The sequence below is a fragment of the Dreissena polymorpha genome, chromosome 1 (assembly GCF_020536995.1).
Source record: "Dreissena polymorpha isolate Duluth1 chromosome 1, UMN_Dpol_1.0, whole genome shotgun sequence".
Lineage (NCBI taxonomy): Eukaryota > Metazoa > Mollusca > Bivalvia > Myida > Dreissenidae > Dreissena > Dreissena polymorpha.
Genome location: NC_068355.1, coordinates 123,073,556 through 123,099,691, shown reverse-complemented (window position 1 = coordinate 123,099,691; position 26,136 = coordinate 123,073,556). Strand labels below are relative to the sequence as shown.

General features: G+C 37.0%; 2 protein-coding genes across 2 annotated transcripts in view; one reads left to right on the top strand and one right to left on the bottom strand.

The window, feature by feature from the left end:
- LOC127848104 (serine/arginine repetitive matrix protein 2-like) overlaps window positions 1–515 on the bottom strand; it is a 78,433-nt gene extending 77,918 nt beyond the window's left edge. The window contains exon 1 of the mRNA XM_052380408.1: window positions 351–515. Within this exon, the coding sequence (XP_052236368.1) occupies window positions 351–396 (46 nt within the window). The 5' untranslated portion in view covers window positions 397–515. The remainder of the gene's footprint in view (window positions 1–350) is intronic.
- A 161-nt stretch (window positions 516–676) lies between these two features.
- Window positions 677–26,136, top strand: part of LOC127848235 (histone-lysine N-methyltransferase SETD1B-like) — a 48,466-nt gene continuing 23,006 nt past the window's right edge. The window contains exons 1-7 of the mRNA XM_052380606.1: window positions 677–983; window positions 1,110–1,234; window positions 13,346–13,441; window positions 14,126–14,296; window positions 14,683–14,782; window positions 18,982–20,804; window positions 21,277–21,519. Of these exons, the coding sequence (XP_052236566.1) occupies window positions 977–983; window positions 1,110–1,234; window positions 13,346–13,441; window positions 14,126–14,296; window positions 14,683–14,782; window positions 18,982–20,804; window positions 21,277–21,519 (2,565 nt within the window). The 5' untranslated portion in view covers window positions 677–976. The remainder of the gene's footprint in view (window positions 984–1,109; window positions 1,235–13,345; window positions 13,442–14,125; window positions 14,297–14,682; window positions 14,783–18,981; window positions 20,805–21,276; window positions 21,520–26,136) is intronic.

Genomic DNA, 26,136 nt, shown 5'->3' with positions numbered 1-26,136 from the left:
TGAAAAATGTTGGTTTAACATTGCGTTTAATTCTTGATGGTGTAAAAATGTCATGACAAGGTAAGGCTGGCACTTTTAACAGTCATGAAAGTAGATTCATCTTGCTTCTGTCCTGTTGGCTTTGGAATTCCATGTTTTTTTAGCATGGACTAGTGTCGTCAGTGAACTGGTATTTTATGTTATACCAAACATATTAGCTAATTGATGTTGGCTGTATCATGGTTTTCTGCTGCAAGTCTAGATGAAGAGTTGCTGTGTTGTTGTCAAATTTTGAATTTTCAGGTTTAGAAAAAAATCTATAAGTAGGTTCTGTTAATCTTGATATTCACGTGTTGTCCGTGAATACATACCTTCAAAGATGTGTTTACTAAGACTCTTTATAAAGGACTTTGCCATTCTTCTTAACTGCTTGCAGCTTGCTCACTTTCTGGACATTCGGCGGGAAATGAAATGACAAATTAATTAAACTATAAGAAAAGCACGTGCACAATTCATTTTCACCTATGTTTACTGTTGTGAACCCAAATCTGATTGGTTTAAATATTGGGGAAATCCCGATGTTATCCAATCGTTTATAGTCAAACATCGCTACCGCTAAGTTTATTAAACACGCAGAAATATGCTGTATTCTTTGGTGTATTTTCACAGTCTTGCAACATAATAGTAAAATAGCAAATTTGTTTCATTAAAGATATTGGCAATAAGTTTTATTAATGTTAAAAATATGAAATTCGCATCTAAGCAGGAGTTCTTCTCATGGCTCTGCAGCGTCACAGATGCATTGTGGGACTCAATGAAATTTAGTTTGCACAGGAAAATGGTCACAAAATTCGACGCTCTTATATTGAATTAACTGTTCAACTGGTTGACGATTGTCACCTGTATGTTGACAGAATATTAGTTCAATTGTTAAAATATCCGGCTAAATAGGAAAACCGGTGTCTCGTCTCACAGTTAAACGAAAAATCAGCAAAAAATGGATGGTAAGTCACTTTGTTTACATATGATTTTATGAAACACGTTTTATTCAGTGCTTCTTTGATTATGTACGCTTGTTTTTGTTTAACAACATGTGTCTGATAGATACTGTGTTTGGTTTTCTACTTCAGGCCTTAACGGTGAACTGCTGAAGCAGGATCCTTCACAGAAGAAGCATAACTACAAGCTAATAATTGATCCGATGATCCATCGAGGCGGCCAGAAGATATACAGATTTGATGGAGTTGATCCTGCTGTATAATAGTTTATATATTTTTTCAATCCATATTTACACTGGCACATTGCTCTTAGTTAACCTGATGTTCAGTTTTACATGGACACACTACCAACGTCAGTTTGTTGTGATATAGGCATTTACTAGATTGAAACATTGAGGGTGGGTAATATCGCATGTTTATGAGCCACTAGTCTCACTCTTTCTGCTTGAATTTGAGGAGGCAAGACATGTTTTGTTACAGTTCTAAACTCACTTATTTTTAGGTGCACTGGAATTCATTGTGTTGAAGATCATAGCTCATTTCAGTAATTAGTTAAAAAGTAAACAGTAATAACTTACACAGCTATTAGCACTTTCTAATTTATAGAAGTAAAGGATACAGTTTAATAGCAACTAGGAACAACAAGTTCAAAAAGAAATTTGTTTCGTTTTCAAAAGTTAAGGACATTTTTTCATCATATTCTGTGACACATGGCTGGTGTTTTCATGCCCCTGCATCTTTAGATGGTTTGAAGCATATATTGCTTTCCTATCTGTTGGTTTAATTCTCGTCCTTACATCTGTCCATCTGAACAAAAATGACTAAAAGTATTTAATCGTGTTATATACAGGGCTCAACATTAACAGTTGTCCTATTGCCCCTGGCAAGTGAAAGTTGGGTCCGGGCCAGTTATTTTATAATCTAGTTGTCCGCAAGTGCAAAAGAGAACTAAGAGCAGTTAATTAAGACTTAAATTACACTTTCATTGCTGTAATCATTTTGTTAAATGTGCAAAAATAAAAAGGTTTTGAGGTGTATCATTTTGATCTTTATAAAAAAATATGAGGTTTATACATGAGTCAAATAAGGGAAGAATGTTAGTATTTAGTGGTAAAGATAAATATTTTAATTGTCACTTGTTTTCATGTATTGTAGTATTAAATATTGTTAACAAACATATCACTAAAGATTAATCATTCAGATACTTTAATTTTGTGTAAGAAAACTACCAAATTATACGATGTATAGCGGGCATCCATGTTTGTAATACCAAAATGAAGATAAAAAGATTTTAAGCCAAGAAAACAAGCAAATCTTAAAGAAAAGCAGTGTTTTTTTTATATTCAAAATCAAGTCTGGTAATCAGCCCCATTCCCCATATAGAAATAAGTATATATTTTTATGCCCCCCTTCGAAGAAATGGGGGTATATTGTTTTGCTCATGTCGGTAAGTCCGTTCGTCCACCTAATGGTTTCCGAATGATGACTAAAGAACACTTACGCCCAGGATCATGAAACTTCATAGGTACATTGATCATGACTCGCAGATGACCCCTATTGATTTTCAGGTCACTAGGTCAAAGGTCAAGGTCATGGTGCCTAGAACCAGCAAAATGGTTTCCGGATGATAACTCAAGAACGCCAGGGCCCTCAATCTATCAAATCTGCCGCCGAATTTCGCCTGCAGTCCCCCACCTGAAAAGTATATTTTTTCCCCCAATAACTGATTTTTCCCCCCTCAGAAAATGTAAAAAAAAATCAAAAAATCGCAGATTTACAGTTGCAAATTGACTCCAATATATCATGGTCCGTCATATCGCTTTGTCCAATATAGGCTAACAAAAAAGAAGTCTTGTTTCCGTTTACCCAACCGACCCTGTTTTTTAACCGCCGACTCAAAGTTTTTTCTGTTATGAAATCCGCATCCGAATTTAATGTACGAAATTTACGCAACTGCGGAAAGCGTCTGAATCGTTCAGAACTGTTATTTTTGTTAATGCTTTGTTTCATTTACATTTATTCTAATCAATAAATGCTTTATTCAAAATGCAGTCTTTGGTTTTTAAAGAATATTTATTTGAACAGTAATTTACAGATAAAGACAATAGCTTTTTCTGTTACAAAATCCGCATCCAAATTTTATGTCCGAAATTTACGCAACTGCGGAAAGCGTCTGAATCGTTCAGAACTGTTATTTTTGTTTATGTTTTGTTTCATTTACATTTATTCTAGTCAATAAATGCTTTTTTTCAAAATGCAGTCTTTAGTTTTCAAAGAATATTTATTTGTACAATAATTTACAGTTAAAGACAATCTGGATCAAATATCTTGTTAAGAACTATATCTGAAAGTTAGTACTATGTCGTCATGCATTTCACACTGCTGATACCTGAAAATAATGACATTCTCATTGAGTTAAATATTCAATTAAGTGTTGTGGTAAGAAAAAAAAGCCTACCTACTTTCACACATTTAAATAAGATTACTGTTATATAGATTAAGTTAAAATCCACTCTTTTGTCCTATAGATATTCCCATATATAGAAATATATGTTTATAACAGTAAAACACAGTTGTTAAACTTGTTGTTATATATATAAAAATTCCCCCATTTACAAAAAAATCCCCCTCCTAAGGGCTGCTTACCCCTTCCCCCAAAGTAGTGTGAGGGCGCTGAAGGCTTGTGCATAGGATCATGAAACTTCATAGGTACATTAATCATGAATTGCAGATGACCCCTATTGATTTTCAGATCACTAGGTCAAAGGTCACGGTGACTGTACACAGATAAATAGTGTCCGGATGATAACTAAAAAACGCCTATGCCTAGGATCATGAAACTTCATAGGTACATTGATCATGACTAGCAGATGACCCCTTTTGATTCTCAGGTCACTAGGTCAGAGATCAACGTCACGGTGACTCGAACCAGTAAAATGGTTTCCGGATGATAACTCAAGAACACTTGCGCTTAGGATCATGAAACTTCATAGGTACATTGATCATGAATTCCAGATGACCCCTATTGATTCTCAGGTCACTAGGTCAAAGATCACGGTGACTCGACACAGAAAATGGTTTCCGGATGATTACTCAAGAACGCTTATGCCTAGGATCATGAAACTTCATTCATATTGATTCTCACGTCACTAGGTCAAAGGTCAAGGTCACGATGACTCGAAGCAGTAAAATGGTTTCCGGATGATAACTCAAGAACGCTTACGTCTGGGACACGAAACTTCATAGGTACATTGATCATGACTCGCAGATGACCCCTATTGATTTTCAGGTCACTAGGTCAAAGGTCAAGGTCACGGTGATTGAACCAGTAAAATGGTTTCCGGATGATTACTCAAGAACGCTTATGCCTAGGATAGTGTTACTTCATAGGTACATTGATCATGACTCACAGATGACCCCTATTGATTTTCAGGTCATTAGGTCAAAGGTCAAGGTCACGGTGACTCGAACCAGAAAAATGGTTTCTGGATGATAACTCAAGAACGCTTACGTCTGGGACAACGAAACTTCATAGGTACATTGATCATGACTCGCAGATGACCCCTATTGATTTTCAGGTCACTAGGTCAAAGGTCACTAGGTCAAAGGTCAAGGTCACGGTGATTGAACCAGTAAAATGGTTTCCGGATGATTACTCAAGAACGCTTATGCCTAGGATAGTGTTACTTCATAGGTACATTGATCATGACTCACAGATGACCCCTATTGATTTTCAGGTCATTAGGTCAAAGGTCAAGGTCACGGTGACTCGAACCAGTAAAATGGTTTCTGGATGATAACTCGGGAACGCCTACGCCTTAGATCATGAAACTTCATAGGTACATTGATCATGACTCGCAGATGACCCCTATTGATTTTGAGTTCACTATGTCAAAGGTCACGGTGACTTGACACAGTAAAATGGTTCCCGGATGATCACTCAAGAAAGCTAACGCCTAGGATCATGAAACTTCATAGGTACATTGTTCATGATTTGCAGATGACCCCTATTGATTTTCAGGTCACTAGGTCAAAGGTCAAGGTCACAGTGACAAAAAACGTATTCACACAATGGCTGCCACTACAACTGACAACCCATACGGGGGGCATGCATGTTTTACAAACAGCCCTTGATCTTAAATGTGAGTTAAACATTCCCAATGGAAGGTTTCCCCAAAAAATATAAAAAATTTTTTAGATCTCAATATTTTGTTATCTCCCATCCATATAAGTTCAACCTTAGTACATATAAAACTGAAAACACTTACATAAATTTTTTCAATTTTAAAGCATTGTTTAGGCAAAACAACAACAACGCTATAATTTCCCAATTTTAGTCAAACACCGTGAATTTTCCCAATCCAAAGGGACCTGGCCCCAATTCCAAAATGATGAAAAAAACAATGCAAAAGCTGCCATTTAACTATTGCGCAAGCAAATATTCTTGTTCATTGGAAAGTTAAATTTTGTATTCAACAGAGGAAGCTTGATTTTGTATTCAAAAAAGGAAGCGTTATTATGATAAGTAGCATGGGTTGCATAGCACTATATTTTTAGTTTGTCAGTATTGAAGTGAAAATGTTCATTTTTTATTTTGGACAAGTCGGAATATTGCTTGTTGCACTACACAGGCATTAATGTGGTGTGCAATGAAGGTGCACAAAATCTGTACCAAACAGGATAACGCCAAGAAGTCCCCGTTCACAACTGCTGTTATACACAAAACAGACCTCGTTCTAACCTACCTTTACCAGCTATCCTTTATGTGGACAACAGTCCAACGTAAGCTGTAAATGGAGATGTTCACAAAAAAGACAAAGACTTTTATTTACATATTTTAATCAAACATTTCGCAAAAAAACTACCATGACCTGCTTTTAGTGTTCCGACAACAGCCCTTACTGCTTTCAAGTTAGCAGCCAGGATAACATTGTATCTGTATAACATGCATCAACCCTTTAGACTTGAAACTAACAAATAATAAAACTGGGTGCTATACATGTAAATGATCAAATACGGTAAATATAGTTAGAGAGGATGTTAATCTTGCAGAAATTCAAATATTTTTAAAAATAATAATATTAATGAAAGTGAGATTATAATTTGACAACAAACTCACTTGTGCATGCTTGCATGCCTCTTCCAGGGGTATTTAATAGTCTGTTAAACATACCCATTTCAAAAACAAAATGGTAAAAAAAATCAAACTTTGATGAAAATTCCCGATAAGGCTTCTTTTTTTTTATTTCGTCAAATGATTGTTATATCTCAACTTTATTTCAATGGCATTTGTACATCAACATTGTATATAGCTATAATTATACCCCCACAAAGTTTAGAGGGGTATATAGGAGTGAGCTTGTTTGTCGGTCTGTATTAAGTGTCCGCTGTCTAATTCAAGTTGTTTTCATTTATATGATTTTTATGCCCCCGGTAGGGTGGCATATAGCAGTTGAACTGTCCGTCAGTCTGTGCGTCCGTCCGAAAACTTTAACATTGGCCATAACTTTTGCAATATTGAAGATAGCAACTTTATATTTGGCATGCATGTGTATCTCATGAAGCTGCACATTTTGAGTGGTGAAAGGTCAAGGTCATCCTTCAGGGTCAAAAGTAATAAAATACAATCCAAGGGAAGTAATAAGATTTAAAAGGGAGATAATTTCTAAACCTGCCAAATGATGTATTGAAATTTTATTTCAAAGCAGCGCAATAGGGGGCATTGTGTTTCTGACAAACACATCTCTTGTTCTCTTCTTATTTTAATCATTATAGTTGTATTAAATTATTTTTTCTCAAATCAGTTGACTTTTGGCGCATCTTTGCATTTTTCCCAAAATCGCCCGGAAAATTCCTGGCTTGTTTTAGAACTACATGTAGCATGTTGTAAAATTAAAATCATTTGTGGTATTACCAGGGCTCTCCCTGCTTTGTATAAATTATCAATCACCACACATTTTACTTTTAACTAAATAATTAACTAAAAACCTTTCATTTAAATGTTGATTGGTGCAATGATAAAAGAAATGCATCATAAAATTAATTTAATCTGCATGAGTGTTTGTAAAGAACGCTGTCAAACTGTGTGATCATCCATTGACACCATATTTGTTTGTTGCTCATAATTTTTTTAACCAGGTTTTTCTGAAGGAAAAAACTGTTTATTAGATTGGCGAATGTCGGCGGGCGGGCGGAACTTAAACAGGGTTTTTTCCACTTTTTGGGAAGATAGCCCATGGCTTTGAAATTGGGAATTTTAACGGCAATTTCATGAAATAGGGAAAATTAATTCATTAGCCTTTTTTCCACACGAAAAGTCCACTGATTAGGGAACTAATAAATTTTACATAACTCTTTATAATCATTCAAATTAAAAGAACAAAATCATATAATACTTTTTTTAGATGTAATTGAACTAAAATTGAGATAAAATACGCATTAGACACTTCTTTCTAAAAAATAAATAATTTTTTATTTTTTTTGGAAATTGGAAATTTTTTGCCACATTTTGGGAAAAAAGTGTATTGGGATTGGGAACAAAGCCGAATTTCGGCTAAAAAATTGGGCCAAACTAAAACCTGCGTAACTTTGTCGTTCATAGTGAGATTTTAAAATCATTTGGCACATGTGTTCACCATCATTAGACGGTGTGTCGCGTGAAAGAATTACGTTGATATCTCCAAGGTCACACTTTAAGTTCAAAGGCTAAAAAAGGGCCATAAATGAGCTTGTCCTGGTCATAACTATGTCATTCATTGTGAGATTTTAAAATCATTTGACATATTTGTTCACCATCATGGGACGGTGTGTCGCACAAAGAATTACGTCAATATCTCCAAGGTCAAGGTTGCCCAACTAAAAATAGATTTATTTTGAAACAAAGGGGGTTAATTATAGACAGTTCAGTTTGAGTTGTCTTCCTTTATCAGACTTTTTTTTCACATTGAAAAAACTGGTTTTGTGACAATTTTGTCCCTTGTTAAGTACCGGTATTAAAAAGTGGCGGCAAAGAACAAGCAGAAACATTTACTCACCACAACCCATGCGAAAGACATCGACCTCAAACATTTCCGATTAAATTTGATGAGGTCCCGTATTATTCCAGAAACTGATAAAAAAATATGTAAGCATGTGTTTTGGTTTAAAATGAAAAAGAAACAAGGAATATGAACAAAGTTATGATCTGGCTGCCTTTTTCCTCACCACTTTGGGAATGATGCTGGTGCTAGGGAAATTAGTGGCGTTTTCATCCAAATTGGGGCATTTATAAATGAAGCTGAAAACTTTATAAAACATATATACATAATAATTTGCATATTAACATCAAATCGGTGTGTAATTTCCTGCAAAATCCACTTTGTATTAATACTAAACTCCTTTAACTGAAGCCATGCTTAATGGTATCAACTGTCTAAATCGGGACTCCTAGCCTCATGTTCCTTAGAAAATCTGCCTCTGACTGACCCAGGTTTGCCTCAATAGACTCGGCAATAGATGAAATGTTGTTATAATCAACATCTGACAACTATGCACTGGACTCAAAATTTGTTACATAATCCCCATTTGGTGTACCACTCCATGAAAAAATTGTGGCAGCTGAGTTACTAAGGAGACTTTTGATGGCAACCTCTGTTGTTATCCTCGTGAATAATGTTCATTTCATGCTTAATAAATTCAAAGCTATTATTTTGACACAAATCATGTAAACAACTTATTATGCCCCCCTTCGAAGAAGATGGGGTATATTGCTTTGCTCATGTCGGTAGGTCGGTAGGTCGGTCGGTCCGTCCACCAGGTGGTTTTCGGATGATAACTCAAGAACGCTTGGGGCTAGGATCATGAAACTTCATAGGTACATTGATCATGACTCGCAGATGAACCCTATTGATTTTGAGGTCACTAGGTCAAAGGTCAAGGTCACGGTGACCCGAAATAGTAAAATGGTTTCCGGATGATAACTCAAGAACGCATACGCCTAGGATCATGAAACTTCATGGGTAGATTGATCATGACTCGCAGATGACTCCTATTGATTTTGAGGTCACTAGGTCAAAGGTCAAGGTCACGGTGACCTGGAATAGTAAAATGGTTTCCGGATGATAACTCAAGAACGCATACGCCTAGGATCATGAAACTTCATAGGTAGATTGATCATGACTCGCAGATGACCCCTATTGATTTTAAGGTCACTAGGTCAAAGGTCAAGATCACGGTGACCTGAAATAGTAAAATGATTTTCGGATGATAACTCAAGAACGCATACGCCTAGGATCATGAAACTTCATGGGTAGATTGATCATGACTCGCATTGATTTTGAGGTCACTAGGTCAAAGGTCAAGTTCACGGTGACCTGAAATAGTAAAATGATTTTCGGATGATAACTCAAGAACGCATATGCCTAGGATCATGAAACTTCATAGGTAGATTGATCATGACTCGCAGATGACCCCTATTGATTTTGAGGTCACAAGGTCAAAGGTCAAGGTCACGGTGACCCGAAATAGTAAAATGATTTTCGGATGATAACTCAAGAACGCTTTTGCCTAGTATCATGACACTTCATAGGTACATTGATCGTGACTTGCAGATGACCCCTATTGATTTCAAGGTCACTAGGTCAAAGGTCAAGGTCACAGTGACAAACTTGTATTCACACAATGGCTGCCAGTACAACGGACAGCCCATATGGGGGGCATGCATGTTTTACAAACAGCCCTTGTTATTTAATTAATTACCAAAAACGAAAGGTCGTGTTGCATTCTCAAATGACCAAAATTATATTTGTCATTTAAAACAGACTTTTTATGTCCCCCCACCACTATAGTGGGGGACATACGTGTATTGTTTTTGCCCTGTCTGTTGTTTTTTTTGTTTGTTTGTTTTTGCAAACTTTAACATTTGCCATAACTTTTGCAATATTGAAGATAGCAACTTCACATTCGGCATGCATGTGTATCTCATGGAGCTGCACATTTTGAGTGGTGAAAGTTCAAGGTCAAATATATGAGGACATAGTGTGTCACAAAGACATCACTTGTTATTCCCGCCATAGGCTAAGGGATATTGTTTTGGCGTTGTCCGTCCTTCCGACCGTCCGTCTGTCGGGCTCTTTTGTGTCCAGAGCCATATCTTGGAAGTGCTTTGGCGGATTTCATTGAAACTTGGCATGAGTATATATATGGATTATAGGATGATGCACGCCAAATGGCATTGTACACCATCTGTTAATAACGGAGTTATGGTCCTTCGTATCTTGAAAATATGCCACTTTTGTGTCCGGAGCCATTTCTTGCAAGTGCTTTGGTGGATTTCATTGAAACCTGGTATGAGTGTCCAGAAGCAAATTTGCGGGAGATATCAATTCAACGAATTTGCTTGTTCATTATAATTTTAATACGATGTCATCAAATTCTAGCTTATTTGTTTCAAGTAAGTTTAATGTAAACAAGCTGAAGAAGCATATGAACTAAAAGTTGTGATGTATTTATAAATTCAATTCATTTTTAGCTCATCTATTTTTTGAAAAAAAATTATGAGCAATTGTCATCACCTTGGCGTCGGCGTCCGGTTAAGTTTTGCGTTTAGGTCCACTTTTCTCAGAAAGTATCAATGCTATTGCATTCAAACTTGGTACACTTACTTACTATCATGAGGGGACTGGGCAGGCAAAGTTAAATAACTCTGGCGTGCATTTTGACTGAATTATGTGCCCTTTTTATACTTAGAAAATTGAAAGTTTTGGTTAAGTTTAGCGTTTAGGTCCACTTTTTTCAGAAAGTATCAATGCTATTGCATTCAAACTTGGTACACTTACTTACTATCATGAGGGGACTGGGCAGGCAAAGTTAGATAACTCTGGCGTTCATTCTGACAGAATTATGTGCCCTTTTTATACTTAGAAAATTGAAAATTTTGGTTAAGTTTGGTGTTTAGGTCCATTTTATTCCTTAAGTATCAAAGCTATTGCTTTCATACTTGCAACACTTACTAACTATCATAAGGGGACTGAGCAGGCAAAGTAATGTAACTCTGACTGGCATTTTGACAGAATAATGTGCCCTTTTTATACTTAGAAAATTGAAAATTTGGTTAAGTTTTGTGTTTAGGTCCACTTTATTTCACAGTATCAAGGCTGTTGCTTTCAAACTTCAAATACTTTCATGCTATCATGAGGTTACTTTACCTGGCAAGTTGAATTTTACCTTGACCTTTGAATGACCTTGACTCTCAAGGTCAAATTATTAAATTTTGCTAAAATTGCCATAACTTCTTTATTTATGATTAGATTTGATTGATACTTTGACAAAACTACTCTTACCTGACATACCACAATAGACTCCACCCAAACCATCCCCCGTGCCCCCCCCCCCCCCCCCGAATCCCCCCCCCCTATTTTTTTTTTTTTTTTTAAGATCATCTCACAAATGACCACCACACCCTCACACTATACCCACCCCCCCCCCCAATTTTTTTTTCTAACGGTTAAAAAACACAACTATTTATTTTTATTATTTTATGTTTGAAATACCGTCCAACCATCGCACCCAAGAATCCCCCCCACCCCCCCTTTCCGAACCCGAATCACCCCCCCAATTTTTTTTTTTTTACCACCACACCCTCACACTATACCCCCACCTCACCCCCCCCACCCCCCAATTTTTTTTTGTTGAAATGGTTAAAAAACACAAATATTTATTTTTATTATTTTATGTTTGAAATACCGTCCAACCATCGCACCCAAGATTCCCCTTCCCCCGCCCCCCCCCCCCCCCCCCCCCCCCCCCCGATTTTTTTTGCAATTTTTTTCGCATTTTTGGAAGATAATGTAATAAATAATAAATGTCCACACCCCCACACTATACACCCCTCTTCACTCCACCCCTCCCTCCTTTGTGATTGAAAATGAGAGTCCGTTCACCTTTAAAAAGAAAATAGATGAGCGGTCTGCACCCGCAAGGCGGTGCTCTTGTTTTAAATCCTTCAAATGGGAATTTTAGCCAGTCATTTGGGAATAACACTTAGTTTTGAGCTTTCGTCAGTTGGTCTGGATTTCTATCCTTAATTTGACTAAAAAGACACAGGCTGATGACCCTGTTTGAATTGTTTGTTTGTTACCAACTTTCTTGACTTTTTACAGGAATGCATTCCTTTTATGTTACAAAATAATAACCTCACTGGCAGAATTAATGAGAAAACAGAAATGGCATGATTGATTGACCGCTATGTTGTATTTAACCTGATTCAATCTAGAAAGATACTCTGGTTATGACAACATATGTATATGTTGACATGATTGAACAAAACTTTCCTTCATTTCTGGATTTTTTTTTGTTTTTGAACACTTGATACAAAAATCACTTTTATTAGACACTTCCGTTGTGTACTTGGTTTTGGGGTCTTTAAACTTATGACCAAAGTACATGTACAGAAGAAAGTTGCCTGTCTGTGCAACTTACTGTAACAAGTTTCTTTCACTGATTTTTAACCAGGTTTTCCGAAGGAAAAAACTGGTTATTAGATTGGCGAATGCGGGCGGGCTGGCTGGCTGGCTGGCGGGCGGGCGGAACAAGCTTGTCCGGGCCATAACTATGTCGTTCATTGTCAGATTTTAAAATCATTTGGCACATTTGTTCACCATCATTGGACGGTGTGTCGCGCGAAATAATTACGTCGATATCTCCAAGGTCAAGGTCACACTTTGAGTTCAAAGGTAAAAAATGGCCATAAATGAGCTTGTCCTGGCCATAACTATGTCATTCATTGTGAGATTTTAAAATCATTTGGCACATTTGTTCACCATCATGGGACGGTGTGTCGCACGAAAGAATCACATCAATATCTCCAATGTCAAGGTCGCCACGACTAAAAAAATTTTTTTTTAAAAAACAAACTTACAAAGGGGGTTAATTTTGTTTGTTCATTTCAAAAGTTCAGTTTGAGTTTTCTCCCTTTATCAGATTTTTTTTTCACAATGAAAACCTGGTTTTGTGACAATTTTGTCCCTTGTTAAATATATGCTTGAACTTATAAAAATTCAAGTGCCCTAGAAAGATTTGCTACAATAATCTACGGTACCAATAAAGACTTGCAGGTCACCTAAATTAATTATTTCCTACTTTGATTTTTAATCTGCCATAAACTTAGCCATTACAGTTCGCAGATTGGGCCATATTTGTCTTGTTGATGTAATGAAACAGGTATATGATGCATAGTTTCTTCTGCTACATGTATGTATTTAATTTGAGTAAAGTAAGCCTGAAGACGAGATGGGTGCCTTTAAAATATGTTCAAGTATTATTGCTAAAAAATGTAATCAATTATAATTTATCACAAAATCACCTGATTGTTTGTTGTTTTCTTTTTCCAGGACAACACCATGATATCAGTCAAAGACCCGAGGCCAAGATATTTGAGGTTTTGGTCAAAGAAATATCCTGCAGACCTTCCAGTTCCTAAATTTAAGGTAAGCAAATATATTAAGAGTCTCATTGTTGGAATGTTGGGCTTGAGGTATGTGTGTTAAGTTATGTCCCTCATTAGCCTATGCAGTCTGCCTTAAATTGATTTTTGCTAAAAAGGGATTTTCTTTAAAAGAAAGATACCATAAAAGTGGAAAATTACATCGGGGATTAGCCTTTGCTGACTGACTAGACTAAAATGGGATGACACTTTACACACAGACATAAAGCCCAGTCCCTGTTTTCTCAGAGCGGAACATTAGATATTTTAACCTTTAACACTTCTAAAAGAGTTTTACCTGCCTATATAAAATGGAAATTTTCAGTTTTTATAAAAATTGATAGCTGTATATACAGAGGGGTGCTAATTAGGATATTAGCCATGAAACTACTCAGGTATTCTAATGATTTTTACTGAGTTTAATACATGCTAATGCATTGTTTGTTGTTAGTTAACAAAATAAGTTACATAGGCTTCGCTTAAAATGTATTGAGAACAATAATTCTGCCTCATAATAATTATTTCCTGTTTATGACTTCAACTGTCATAAATCTATACATGGTTAATTAATAACATGTTCAAATGGAATTAATAGCGCCCTTGAAACAAAGCCAAACATGAAAAAAAGATGTTAAGAAAATAAAAATTTAGTTTTTAATCCATCTTCAGTCATACTTCTGCATTGCAGTTTGACGAACACTACATAGGTATTCCACCCCCAAATGAAGTGACATTTATCAATCTCAATGACAACATCAACAAAGAGTTCCTAGAGAAAATGTGCGAACCGTTTGGCAAGTTGGAGGAGGCCAAAATTTATTACAATCCCAAAAACAAGAAACACATGGGCATCGGAAAGGTTGGTCTCCTAGTTTTATTCAAACTAAAGAATAAAGGATTACAAAAGTTACGAGATGGTGCTCCTAAGGGGCAGGGCGGAAAGCCTGTCAAGTTTGTGACATTGACTTACATTTTGATTAATGTACAAAATCTTTTTGACTAACACTTTTAAATGAGTTGTTGTTTTGAAGCATATTCTTTAGATTGGTAATTGAATATAAGCTAAAATGTATGACATTGCAATAGATTTTCACTTTTTTGTTTTTTACCAACCTCTATTGGCCAAAAGGGAAACAAAAAGAAGCAGTGCATGACACCCTCTTATTTTAACTCTTTCCCTACATTATTGAATAAATTACGTCTCCTACTACTATGGATATAGTGTGTGTTTCTGAAATGTTTTAGGTTGTTTTTACAAGCTCCAAAGCTGCCAAGGCATGTGCTGCCAAGCTGCATAACACTTCCAAAATGGGCAACATTATGGAGGTGTTTGTTGACCAACTAGGTATGCAGGTTGTGATTGTCAGAGTAATACTTGAATGACACTGGACAGAGCCTCGTTCTTGGAAAACTGAGTTAACCATTTGCATGCTGGGAAATTTGTCGTCTGCTAAAATGTCATCTGCTGAATTTCTAAAATTAGCATTTTTAACCAGGTTTTCCGAAGGAAAAAACTGGTTATTAGATTGGCGAATGCGGGCGGGCTGGCTGGCTGGCGGGCGGGCGGAACAAGCTTGTCCGGGCCATAACTATGTCGTTCATTGTCAGATTTTAAAATCATTTGGCACATTTGTTCACCATCATTGGACGGTGTGTCGCGCGAAATAATTACGTCGATATCTCCAAGGTCAAGGTCACACTTTGAGTTCAAAGGTCAAAAATGGCCATAAATGAGCTTGTCCTGGCCATAACTATGTCATTCATTGTGAGATTTTAAAATCATTTGGCACATTTGTTCACCATCATGGGATGGTGTGTCGCACGAAAGATACACGTCAATATCTCCAATGTCAAGGTCACCACGACTAAAAATAGATTTGTTTTTTAAACAAACTTACAAAGGGGGTTAATTTTGTTTGTTCATTTCAAAAGTTCAGTTTGAGTTTTCTCCCTTTATCAGATTTTTTTTTCACAATGAAAACCTGGTTTTGTGACAATTTTGTCCCTTGTCTTTGATTTTTTTTCAAAGAATACTATCAGAATAGCAAACAGTTTGGATCCAGATGAGACGCCACATTCTGTGGCGTCTCATCTGGATCCAAACTGTTTGCAAAGGCCTTCAAAATTCGGTTCCCGCACTGAAAGAGTTAAATGCATTTGCCTCAAGTGTCTTCCCAGATAAGCCTGTACAGTATGCAGATGTCTTTCAGGGACGGTACTTTCCGGTGTGTATAACATTTGTTTTAAGGAAGTCTCTTTTTAGGAAATATCCAATGTAGGTAGAAAATGTTGTCAATAATTAGCCTGTGCAGATTGGGCAGGCTAATATGGGATGACACTTTTCCTTATTTATATGCCTCTTTTTCCCAGAAGGCAACTCGTATGCTTTACTTATGCAGCTGCATAAGACTCAGAGAATTTGTATTAAGTTCTAGTAGCAATATTTTAAATTGCAGTTCCGCAAAGGACTTACAGCTCAGTAGATATTTAGTATCTGACAAAAGCTTGCCATTCATTGTATTTTTAACTAAATTTTTCTTTAAAATAAAAGGCTAGATACTTTTATACCCCAGCATTGGCGTTTCCTCCAAGCTGATTTTCGTTTAGCTATTTTTAACCAGGTTTTTCCAAAGGAAAGAACTGGTTATTAGATTGGCGAATGCGGGCGGGCTGGCTGGCGGGCGTGCGTAACAAGCTTGTCCGCTCTCTAATTCAAATAGTGTTCATCCAATCTTTACGAAACTTGGTCAGAAGTTGTATCTAGACAATATCTAGGTCAAGTTCGAATATGGGTCATGCCGGGTTAAAAACTAGGTCATAGGGTAACTTTGTGCGTTTTAAATATTGAGCATGTTGTCCGCTCTCATGTTCACATAGTTTTCATCTAATCTTTACGAAACTTGGTCAGAAGTTGTATCTAGACAATATCTAGGGCAAGTTCGAATATGGGTAATGCCGGGTTAAAAACTAGGTCACGGGGTCACTGAGTGCGTTTTAAACATTTAGCATGTTGTCGGCTCTCTAATTCAAATAGTTTTCATCCGATCTTTACAAAACTTGGTCAGAAGTTGTATCTAGGTCAAGTTCGAATATGGGTTATGCCGGGTCAGAAACTAGGTCATGGGGTCGAAAAACAGATTGATTTTGAAACAAGGGTGGTAATTGTGATTAACAATCAGTAGCAATGCACATTTTTAGTTGCAGTTGTCTCCCTCTATCAGACTTTTTTTATATTAAAAAACCTGGTTTTGTGACATTTTTGTCCCTTGTTTCAGGAATGGCTTGAGGGAATTCATTCACTTTAAACTTGTATTCCCCATGTTAAAATGACCCTTAAGGCTAAGTTTGGTAGCTGTAGTTTGAAATTTTGTTGAAGTTAGGGGCTATTTTTCACTTACTTTTTAGCTGGACTATTATATATGAATTATATATAGTTGAGCTACCCTAATCACCTCGGCGTCTGCATGAGTGTGCGCGTGCAAATATTTAAGTCTGCGTACCAGCCAAATATTTCCAATGTCCTTTGACATATTGCTTTTATATTTTCCATACTTCTTAACCGACATGACCCCAATCTATAAACAAGAGCAGACAACTGTATCAAGCATTTGGACAGAGTTATGGCCCTTTTTATACTTAGATAATTGAACATTTGGTTTAGTTTTGTGTTTTGGTCCATTTTACTCCTAAAGTATCATAGCTATTGCTTTCAGACTTGAAAATCTTGCTATCTATTGTAAGGGGACTGTACAGGGCAAGTTGACTAACTCTGGTTGGCTTTTTAACAGAATTATGGCCCTTTTTTGTCTTAGTAACTTTGAATATTTTGTTAAATTTTGTGTTTAGATCCACTTTACTTCTGCAGTATCAAGGCTATTGCTTTCAAACTTCAAATACTTTCTTACTATGATGATGGTACTGTACCTGGCAAGTTGAATTTGACCTTGACCTTTGAATGCCCTTGAATCTCAAGGTCAAATTAATAAATTGTGCTTAAATTGCCTTAACTTTTTTTATTTATGATCACATTTGATTCATACTTTGACAAAACAACACTTACCTGACATACTACAATGGACTCCACCCAAACCATCCCCCATGCCCCACCCCAGAATCCCCCTCCCCCCCCCAAAAAAAAAATAATTTTGTTCTTTCTTTTTTTTTCTTTTTTTTTTAAAGATCACCTATTAAATGACCACAAACCCACATTATACCCCCCTCTACATGATGGCTTACGTTATACTGTCATGCACTTGAATCGTTGAGCGCGCTGTCCTCTGACAGCTCTTGTTTATATATTAACTTTATAGGCAGGTTAAAGTTATTTGGTAAGCTGTTTTCTCATAATCTTAAAACATTCTTGTTTGAAACTACTAACCTGTCTGGTTTGGTAAGTGTTACTTTCCACAAATAAGTTTTTATGAGCCAGAACATACTAGAAATAAAACAGAAGCAAAACATAGAAGTGTAATAAAAGATTAAAAAGCTATAAAAGTTTTAATTTTTTAGTTGATGATTTCATAAATTTGAAAGAAGCATAACAACATATGACATTTGTATTTACCAATTTTCTGGGTATCACTATGAATGAAAAAACAACTGGGGCATTTCGACTTTGCTCATGAATGTTTCTTTCAGTCTTAAGGGCATATTTATGACTTACCTTGATGAAACTTGGTTAGAATGTTTATCTTGACAATATGAAAGCCTTGTTGAAATCTGGGTCAAATAGGGTCGATTGGTGGACAGTTAGCTTAGGTGAGCACATGAGCACCATCCTCGCTCACTTGTAGAATTAAAAATGATCACTGCCCATTCAAACAGAAAAACTTATTTTACCATCATCTTTTAATGGGGCCTTTTCACAGATTTTGGCATGTCTTGAAATTTTTCATTGAATGCTATATATTGATAAATGTTTATATTGGATATAAAAAGCTCCAGTAAAAAAATCAAGAATAAAATTTAAAAAAAGAAAAAAGGTAACCCTCAGCAGGGCTCGAACCACTGACCCCTGGAGTCCTGGAGTTAAGTCTCCCGCTTAGACAACTCGGCCATCCTTCCGGATACAATGACAGGTGTATTTTATACTTCATATAACCAATCCTGGTTGTTTCACAAAATATAACGACAACAACAGAACTCTCCAACTTATTAATTCGTTTCGCATTGCAACACTTTATAATTTTCGGGTTTTTAAATCGTCAAAAGATGCATATAATGGCTATTTTAGAGCATGGTAAATGTTCAGTATTACTGTTTCCTCACAAATATCATACCTAAAATGAAAATTTGTGAATCTGAAACAATTTTTTTTAATTTTGTCAATTTACCCAAATGTGAAAAGGCCCCTTAAACTGTTTTGCATCCCCCTTGGTAACTGGTTTTCCTTTCAATGAAATCCATACCATACTGACCAACTGAGCCATTAGCAAAATAAGAATTGCTAGGGGCTCATACAAATAATGAAGTCACACATTATAATGCTTCAACAAATAATTCCCAAGAATTATTCATTAAGTTCATTGCTTATTTCTTTCGCAGGGACTGAGAGGCAGAAAATCATTGACAGCCTTCTTGAGGACAAACCGAAAGTCACTTCCATGAAGCCACCATCGCCAAAGATTGATCCACGAACAGGTCTTCCCCTAGACATTTCATCGGCGCTCCATATTGATCACGAGACTCCTGTCATTCCGTTACACCCACAGCCACCTCCCCCAGTGTTCAATGCTGGCATTGTTGACCCCCTGGGGCTAAACCTGCCCCTTTCTAAACCACCACAGATTCCATTCGAACAGACACCGTCAGACTATAGCTTCAGCACTAATCACTCTGACCAAGGGTACATAACTACACCTGGATCAGGTCATTTTAATAGCAGTAATAATCAGTTTGGGTTTGGTGGCCCGCCACCAGGGGGTCCACCAGTCAATGATCCTAGAAGGGCTGGGGCAATAGGGAACTCCAGGAATCATGGGTTCGGTAATACACCAAGTGTTGGTAGCAGTTATGGGAATACCCCAGGGACGTCTATAGGGAATACCCCACATAGTTTTGATAGCGGTGTTCCTAGAACTCCAATAACGCCGCAAACGCCCCACGATCATATGCAGCAGAATGACTTTGATGTAAATCATGAAGGTAGACGGGGAAAGAACCGACGGGATAGGAAAGACAGTTTTAATAGTAGGGAAGGAAAAAACAGTTATAATAACAAAAGGGATACAGGTAATAGGGATAATAGCTATAACAAGCGTGATAACTTTAATAGTTATAATAGTAGAGATAGAAATAACAAAGACAATGAATATAACAAAACTAGAAACAGTGAATGGAGAAATGATCGCTATGGTGGTAGGGAGGACCGAGGCGACAGAAATCAACGAGACTGGAAAAGTAATAGGGAGGAATGGAATAAAGACCAAAAAAATAACCGGTACAATGATAGAGAGAGAGATAGAAATAGAACTGAAAGGAGCAATGGACGTAGTTACAGTGAAAGTGAGGGATCTCTACCAGCTCGTAACACTCCCCTAGACACACCGGCTGTGTACCCACCCCCACCCCCTCAAGAGGAAGAACTTATGGCCCCTATCACTACACAGATGTTTGCTGCACCGCCCCCGAAACCTCCTAATCCACCAACCCTAATAATTCCACCACCACAGGTACTTTTAGAACCAGTCCAGCCATCTACACTAATCCAGGCTGCCTTAGCTCCTGTAGAGGAAGAAGATACCCGCAGCATGAGTCTGGATTCTCGAATTCAGAGTCTCCTGTCTGGTTTCAAGAGTCCGGAGCCTGCTGTCCCAAAAACACCGCCCTTCGCAAAGCAGGTGGCCCCAAATCACTCTTCCATGGATGCAGCTATTTCTCTGTACAACCAAGGCATTCCACAAGCGGTTGGGTCTCCGGATGACGATGATAGAATGAGTCTTGATTCAACTGGAAGTGCGGGTGAGCCTGGTGCAATAGAGGTCCACGCTGTTAACACGTCACTGCCACCACCTTTACCCACAGACTTTCCAAACTCTAATGCTCAAGTTACAAGCTGGCAACAGCAAAACGATCTCGGGAAATTTAACACAGGTATGCCTCCTGGCTTCATGAATAATGTTCCAAATGGGAATTTCAATCAGAATTTTGTGAATCAGTTTAATAATGATATTAACAACAAAATGTACCAGCCAGTAGATCCGAAAGAAGAGGCTGATAAACACGAAGTTACATTCAGTGATGTTCTTGAAAACTTTGTGAAGGAACTTAAGGAGATAATGACCAAGGACTTGTGTAAGAAGATGGTGGAAGCATCAGCTTTCAAATGCTATGAGTCTTGGTGGGATAAGGAAGAAGAAAAAACTAAGGTCTGTATGGGAGGCTTATTGCTTTAAAATGTTATGGCTTTGATAAATTAATTATAATTTTGATAAATGTTTGTCATCAAAATGTGGTTTCACGTACGAATGGATATTGACTTAATTTGAACTTAATCCAATATTCAAATTGAAAAAAATAATCCTAAATTATCTAGAAAAAAATATAGCAAAAAAATCCCCATAATTTCTTATATATGTGCCAGTATTCCACAAGTAGAAGTCATATACGGATAAAAAAAAGTATTTTAAGTTAATAAAGTCTTATTGTGTTAAAGACATCTTTACTTTTTCCTATTTGACTGGTACTTGCACCACTACTAAAGTTGTGAGGAAACACACGGTCAGTAATTTATTATTTTGTGACTGTGAACACTTCTGTATCAGATATGGTAATAGTTTCATGATCCACCTTCTGTTTCTGTAACCATCTTTTAATAAAAAGTGTACATGTCGGAAACAGATTCAGAAGCCCAGTGTAGAAAAGTTTAAGCCAGAGGAAAAACCAGCGGTCACGACAGAGGTCACCCCGTCCCTCCAAGGCCTTTTTGCGCAGACTGACCGTGTGCGACACCCATGGAGCAAGGAGGGGGAGTTCAACATCGCTGCCACCTACGTCAACAGCAATATGGGCTCCGGGCCAATGGGCGGTATGGGAGGCTTCTTGGGTATCCGGTCGGGAATGCCTCGGCTGCCATCATTTAAGGTATACGGTCCTTCTGGATGGGGCATTTATTTGAAACTCATTCATGGGAAAACATGGATAAATGAGTGAGCGTTAAAGGGGCTTTTTCACAGCTTTTGGCATGTATTGAAGTGTGTCATTAAATTCTTTATATTGATAAATGTAAACATTTGACCTAAAAATCTCCAGTAAAAAAAAAACTATAACACAATTAAAAACAGAAAAAAAGTAACATTCAACTGGACTCAAAACACTGACCCCTGGAGTCCTGGATGTTAAAGTCTCCTGTTAGACCACTCGACCATTCGTGCTCATAATATAAGCACTCCTCGTAGTTTCACAAAAGAAAACAACAAGAACAGAACTTTCCAAATTATTCAATCGTTTCGCGTTCAGGGGTGTGATTTTTCCGTGAAATTCCCCGGATCTGGTTGTTCCGGGGGTCACTTCTGAGATTCGCGTAAATTTGTATTAAAAAAATGTGGGGGGGAGGGGTTACCACCGATTCCGCGGACGAATTTTATTAGCAGGACCGAAATATCCGCGGGCCGTGAAATCTCTCCGCATTTTACACTGGTAGATTCTGCCTAAGCATTTTTAAAACGAGCAATATAATTGGCTGTCGTTTCCCAATCTTCCAATTAAAATCTGTTTCTAAAAATGTGTTTGGTATTTCCAAGCTGATTTGCTTGCAAATGGCGCCGTTGTGAAGCGAAATTTAAGATTATTAAATCGACAAATAGCAATCGAATTAACGACTGACATCATATAGTTTGACAGAAATAATGAAATGTGTTTGTCAACCAAAAAGACTACGTTTTAGATACAAGCAACACTTAATTTGTTTAGAAATGTGCACAGTGAATTTGTGTCACGGAAACCAGTGTTTGCAAATTGGAGTTCAGTCAACTCAGGTAGTAAAACAATTTAGAAGAGTATCGTTCGAACATGAAAATAGACAAACATGATTTGATTGATATGTTAGTGGATCTGTGTATAATCAGATTCATATGCATATTCTGCTTTATTATGTTTGTCACGCTGTTCAGTTAACAGTTGATCACAATTAATGCTGTTTACTTTGCATCCTTAGAATGTTATATGTGAAGTTTAACAGGTTTTTTAAAGAAATATTGTTATGGTGTTCAAGAAGTTGTTTATTTTAATATCTGTTTTAAGGTTTGTCATTGGGTTATGCGCGCCATTTGGGTAGTCAAAATCAGTCGACAGAATTTTCCTCCCCTCTGACTTTGCCTCAATCACACCCCTGGCGTTGCAACACTTTATAATTTTCAGGTTTTCAAATTGTCAAAAGATGCATATAATGGATATTTTAGAGCATTGTAAATGTTCAGTATTACTGTTTCCTCACAAGTATCATAACTAAAACGAAAATTTGCGAATCTGAAACAACTTTTTTGAATTTTGTCAATTTACCAAAATGTGAAAAGGCCCCCTTTAAGTGTGACTTAACACTTAACACTTTGATGATATTTTGCATTTTAAGGAAATCCCTTCAATTAGTACAGTAGAGGCGGAGAATGTTGTCCCTGATGTGGACTGCTCAGGCTAATCTGGGACGAAACTTGACACATGTGCATTAAGCTCGGTTTTCTCAGAACAAGGCTTATAAGATCTGTTTTGTGATTTAACTTCCTTATGGCTCAGTGCATTAGGTTTGATTCAACCAATTAAGCGTGCAACCTTGTCTATAACAGGCCAAAATCATGAGCATATTTGTTATTTGTGTGCTTTTGTTTTTTAGCTCCCCTGTCACGAAGTTTGTTTTGTTTGTGTAGACAGTAGAGGTCACAGTTTTCATCCGATCTTTATGAAATTTGGTCAGAATGTTTATCTTGATGAAATCTGGGTTGGGATTGTATTTGGGTCATCTGGGGTAAAAATTAGGTCACTAGGTCAAAAAACTAAGTCACTAGGTCAAATAATAGAAAAACCTTGTGTAGACAATAGAGGTCACAGTTTTCATCCAATCTTTATGAAATTGAGTCAGAATGTTTATCTTGATGAAATCTGGGTTGGGATTGTATTTGGGTCATCTGGGGTCAAAAACTAGGTCACTATGTCAAATAATAGAAAAACCTTGTGTAGACAATAGAGGTCACAGTTTTCATCCAATCGTTATGAAATCGGGTCAGAATGTTTATCTTGATGAAATCTGGGTTGGGATTGTATTTGGGTCATCTGGGGTCAAAAACTAGTTGACTAGGTCAATTAATAGAAAAACCTTGTGTGGAAAATAGAGGTCACAATTTTCATCCAATCTTTATGAAATTTAGTCAGAATGTTTGTCTTGTTAAAATCTGGGTTGGTATCGAATTTGGGTCATCTAGGGTAAAAAAGTAGGTCACTAGGTCAAAGTTAAAAGAACAACTTGTGTAAACAATAGAGGTCACAGTTTTCATCCAATCTTTATGAAATTTGGTCAGAATGTTAATCTTGATGATATCTGGGTTGGGATTGTATTTGGGTCATCTGGGGTCAAAAACTAGGTCACTAGGTCAAATCATAGAAAAACCTTTTGTAGACACTAGAGGTCATAGCTTTCATCTGATCTTAATGAAATATGGTCAGAATGTTTATCTTGATAATATCTGATTTTGGATCGTTTATTGGTCATCTGGGGTCAAAAATTAGGTCACCTGGCCAATTCTAGTAAAACCTTGTGTAGATAAAAGAGGTCACAGTTTTCATCACGTCTTAATAAAATTTTGTCAGAATGTATTAATTCATGAAATCTTGCTTTGAATTGTATATGGGTCTGATAGAATTTAATTTGGTGTAGCAAGGTTACCGTATGCTTTCGCTTGTAAGACGCATTTTTAAGACTCAAATTAATAAGTTACAGTGGGGGTCGCGTCTTATAAGCGAGATACTGGTGAAAATAAACAAAAAATTTCAAAATATCTAGTTTACTAGGCTTACGCTAGCCAAGTTGGACACTTGCATTTGCTCTAAAGTCTGTATTGGCCCGTACCATGTATCGGAACGCTATGTTCAGTTACTGATTTACTTGTAATAAAATGTATCGTTAATGATTTTGTTGTCTATTATTTTCATGCCCCCCTTGGAAGAAGAGGGGGTATATTGTTTTGCATATGTCAGTCCGTCGGTCCGTGCACCAGATGGTTTCAGGATGATAACTCAGGAACGCTTACGCCTAGGATCATGAAACTTCATAGGTACATTGATAATGCATGGCAGATGACCCCTATTGATTTTGAGGTCACTAGGTCAAAGGTCAAGGTCACAGTGACTCGTTCTTGGATGCAGTTTAGGACCACATTTGCAGATTATATTATGGACTGTTGTGTTGGGGTCTCCGTCCGTCCACCAGATGGTTTCCAGATGATAACTCAAGAAGGCTTACGCCTAGGATCATGAAACTTCATAGGTACATTGATCATGACTGGCAGATGACCCCTATTGATTTTGAGGTCACTAGGTCAAAGGTCAAGGTCACAGTGACTCATTCTTGGATGCTGTTTAGGACCACATTTGCGGATTATATTATGTACTGGTGTTGTGGGGTCTATCTACCAGGGCTAGTGCTGTCCCAAAATTTCTTTAAGCCAACCAGTTTTTTGTTTTTCTGTGCGCGAAAACTGGTTTGGAAATAATTATATATACATGTACTAAGGTCACAGTGACAAAAAATGTATTCACACAATGGCTGCCACTACAACTGACAGCCTATATGGGGGGGCATGCATGTTTTACAAACAGCCCTTGTTCAATTTATTTTCATCAGATCTTTACAAAACTTGGTCAGATGTTGTATCTAGATGATGTCTAGTTAATTTGAATTTTGTTATTTGTTATATTGTCCGTGATTATTCTTGAAAAGTTTGTATCACCTGATTGTCTGCGCGCGACGTCGTTAAATGTCATATAAATTGGCCATTATAGTATACGTGTGTAAGCAGTGACAGGATGCCAACATGCTTAAAACAACAGCAAAATCAATTCTCAGTTTGAAACTGTCAATTGTTAAATAAACACGCTGCAGATAAAAACACGCTGCAGATTACAAGTGCTACTTGACGAGTTTGTATCACCTGATCGTCTTTGTTCGACATCGTTAATTGTCAATTAAGACATAATTGGCAATTAGGGTATCCTCTGAAATTAGTTACCAGTTTGCAACTGTCAATTGTTAAATAAACACGTTTATTCAGACGACCCCCTTATGCCGATGACACCTTTTTTATTAGGGGCCAACAACAGCAGGAGCAAAGAGCGACCGCATGCAATTATCCGCATATGGCTTTCTTCTTGACACGCGATATCGATCTGCGCTTCAGAGTCTATCACTCTATCACGCGATTGGCTAATTTTATGAAAGTAGGCTTTACCTATTGTTGATAGACAAACGTAACTCTTATGATGTGACATTTAAGTTGAAAGTGCTCGAGTATGCAAAAACACATTCGAATCGTGCAACCGAGCGTGAATTTGAAGTAACCGAGAAAATGGTTAGGGACTGGAAGTCAAAGGAAAATAACCTTTATTGCATGAATAATACTTGAAAATAAATTAAAACCCACTAATATATCATGAAATAAACAAATATTATTTACTTTGTTGTTTGATTGTTTTATTTTTCAAACTTGCGTGAAT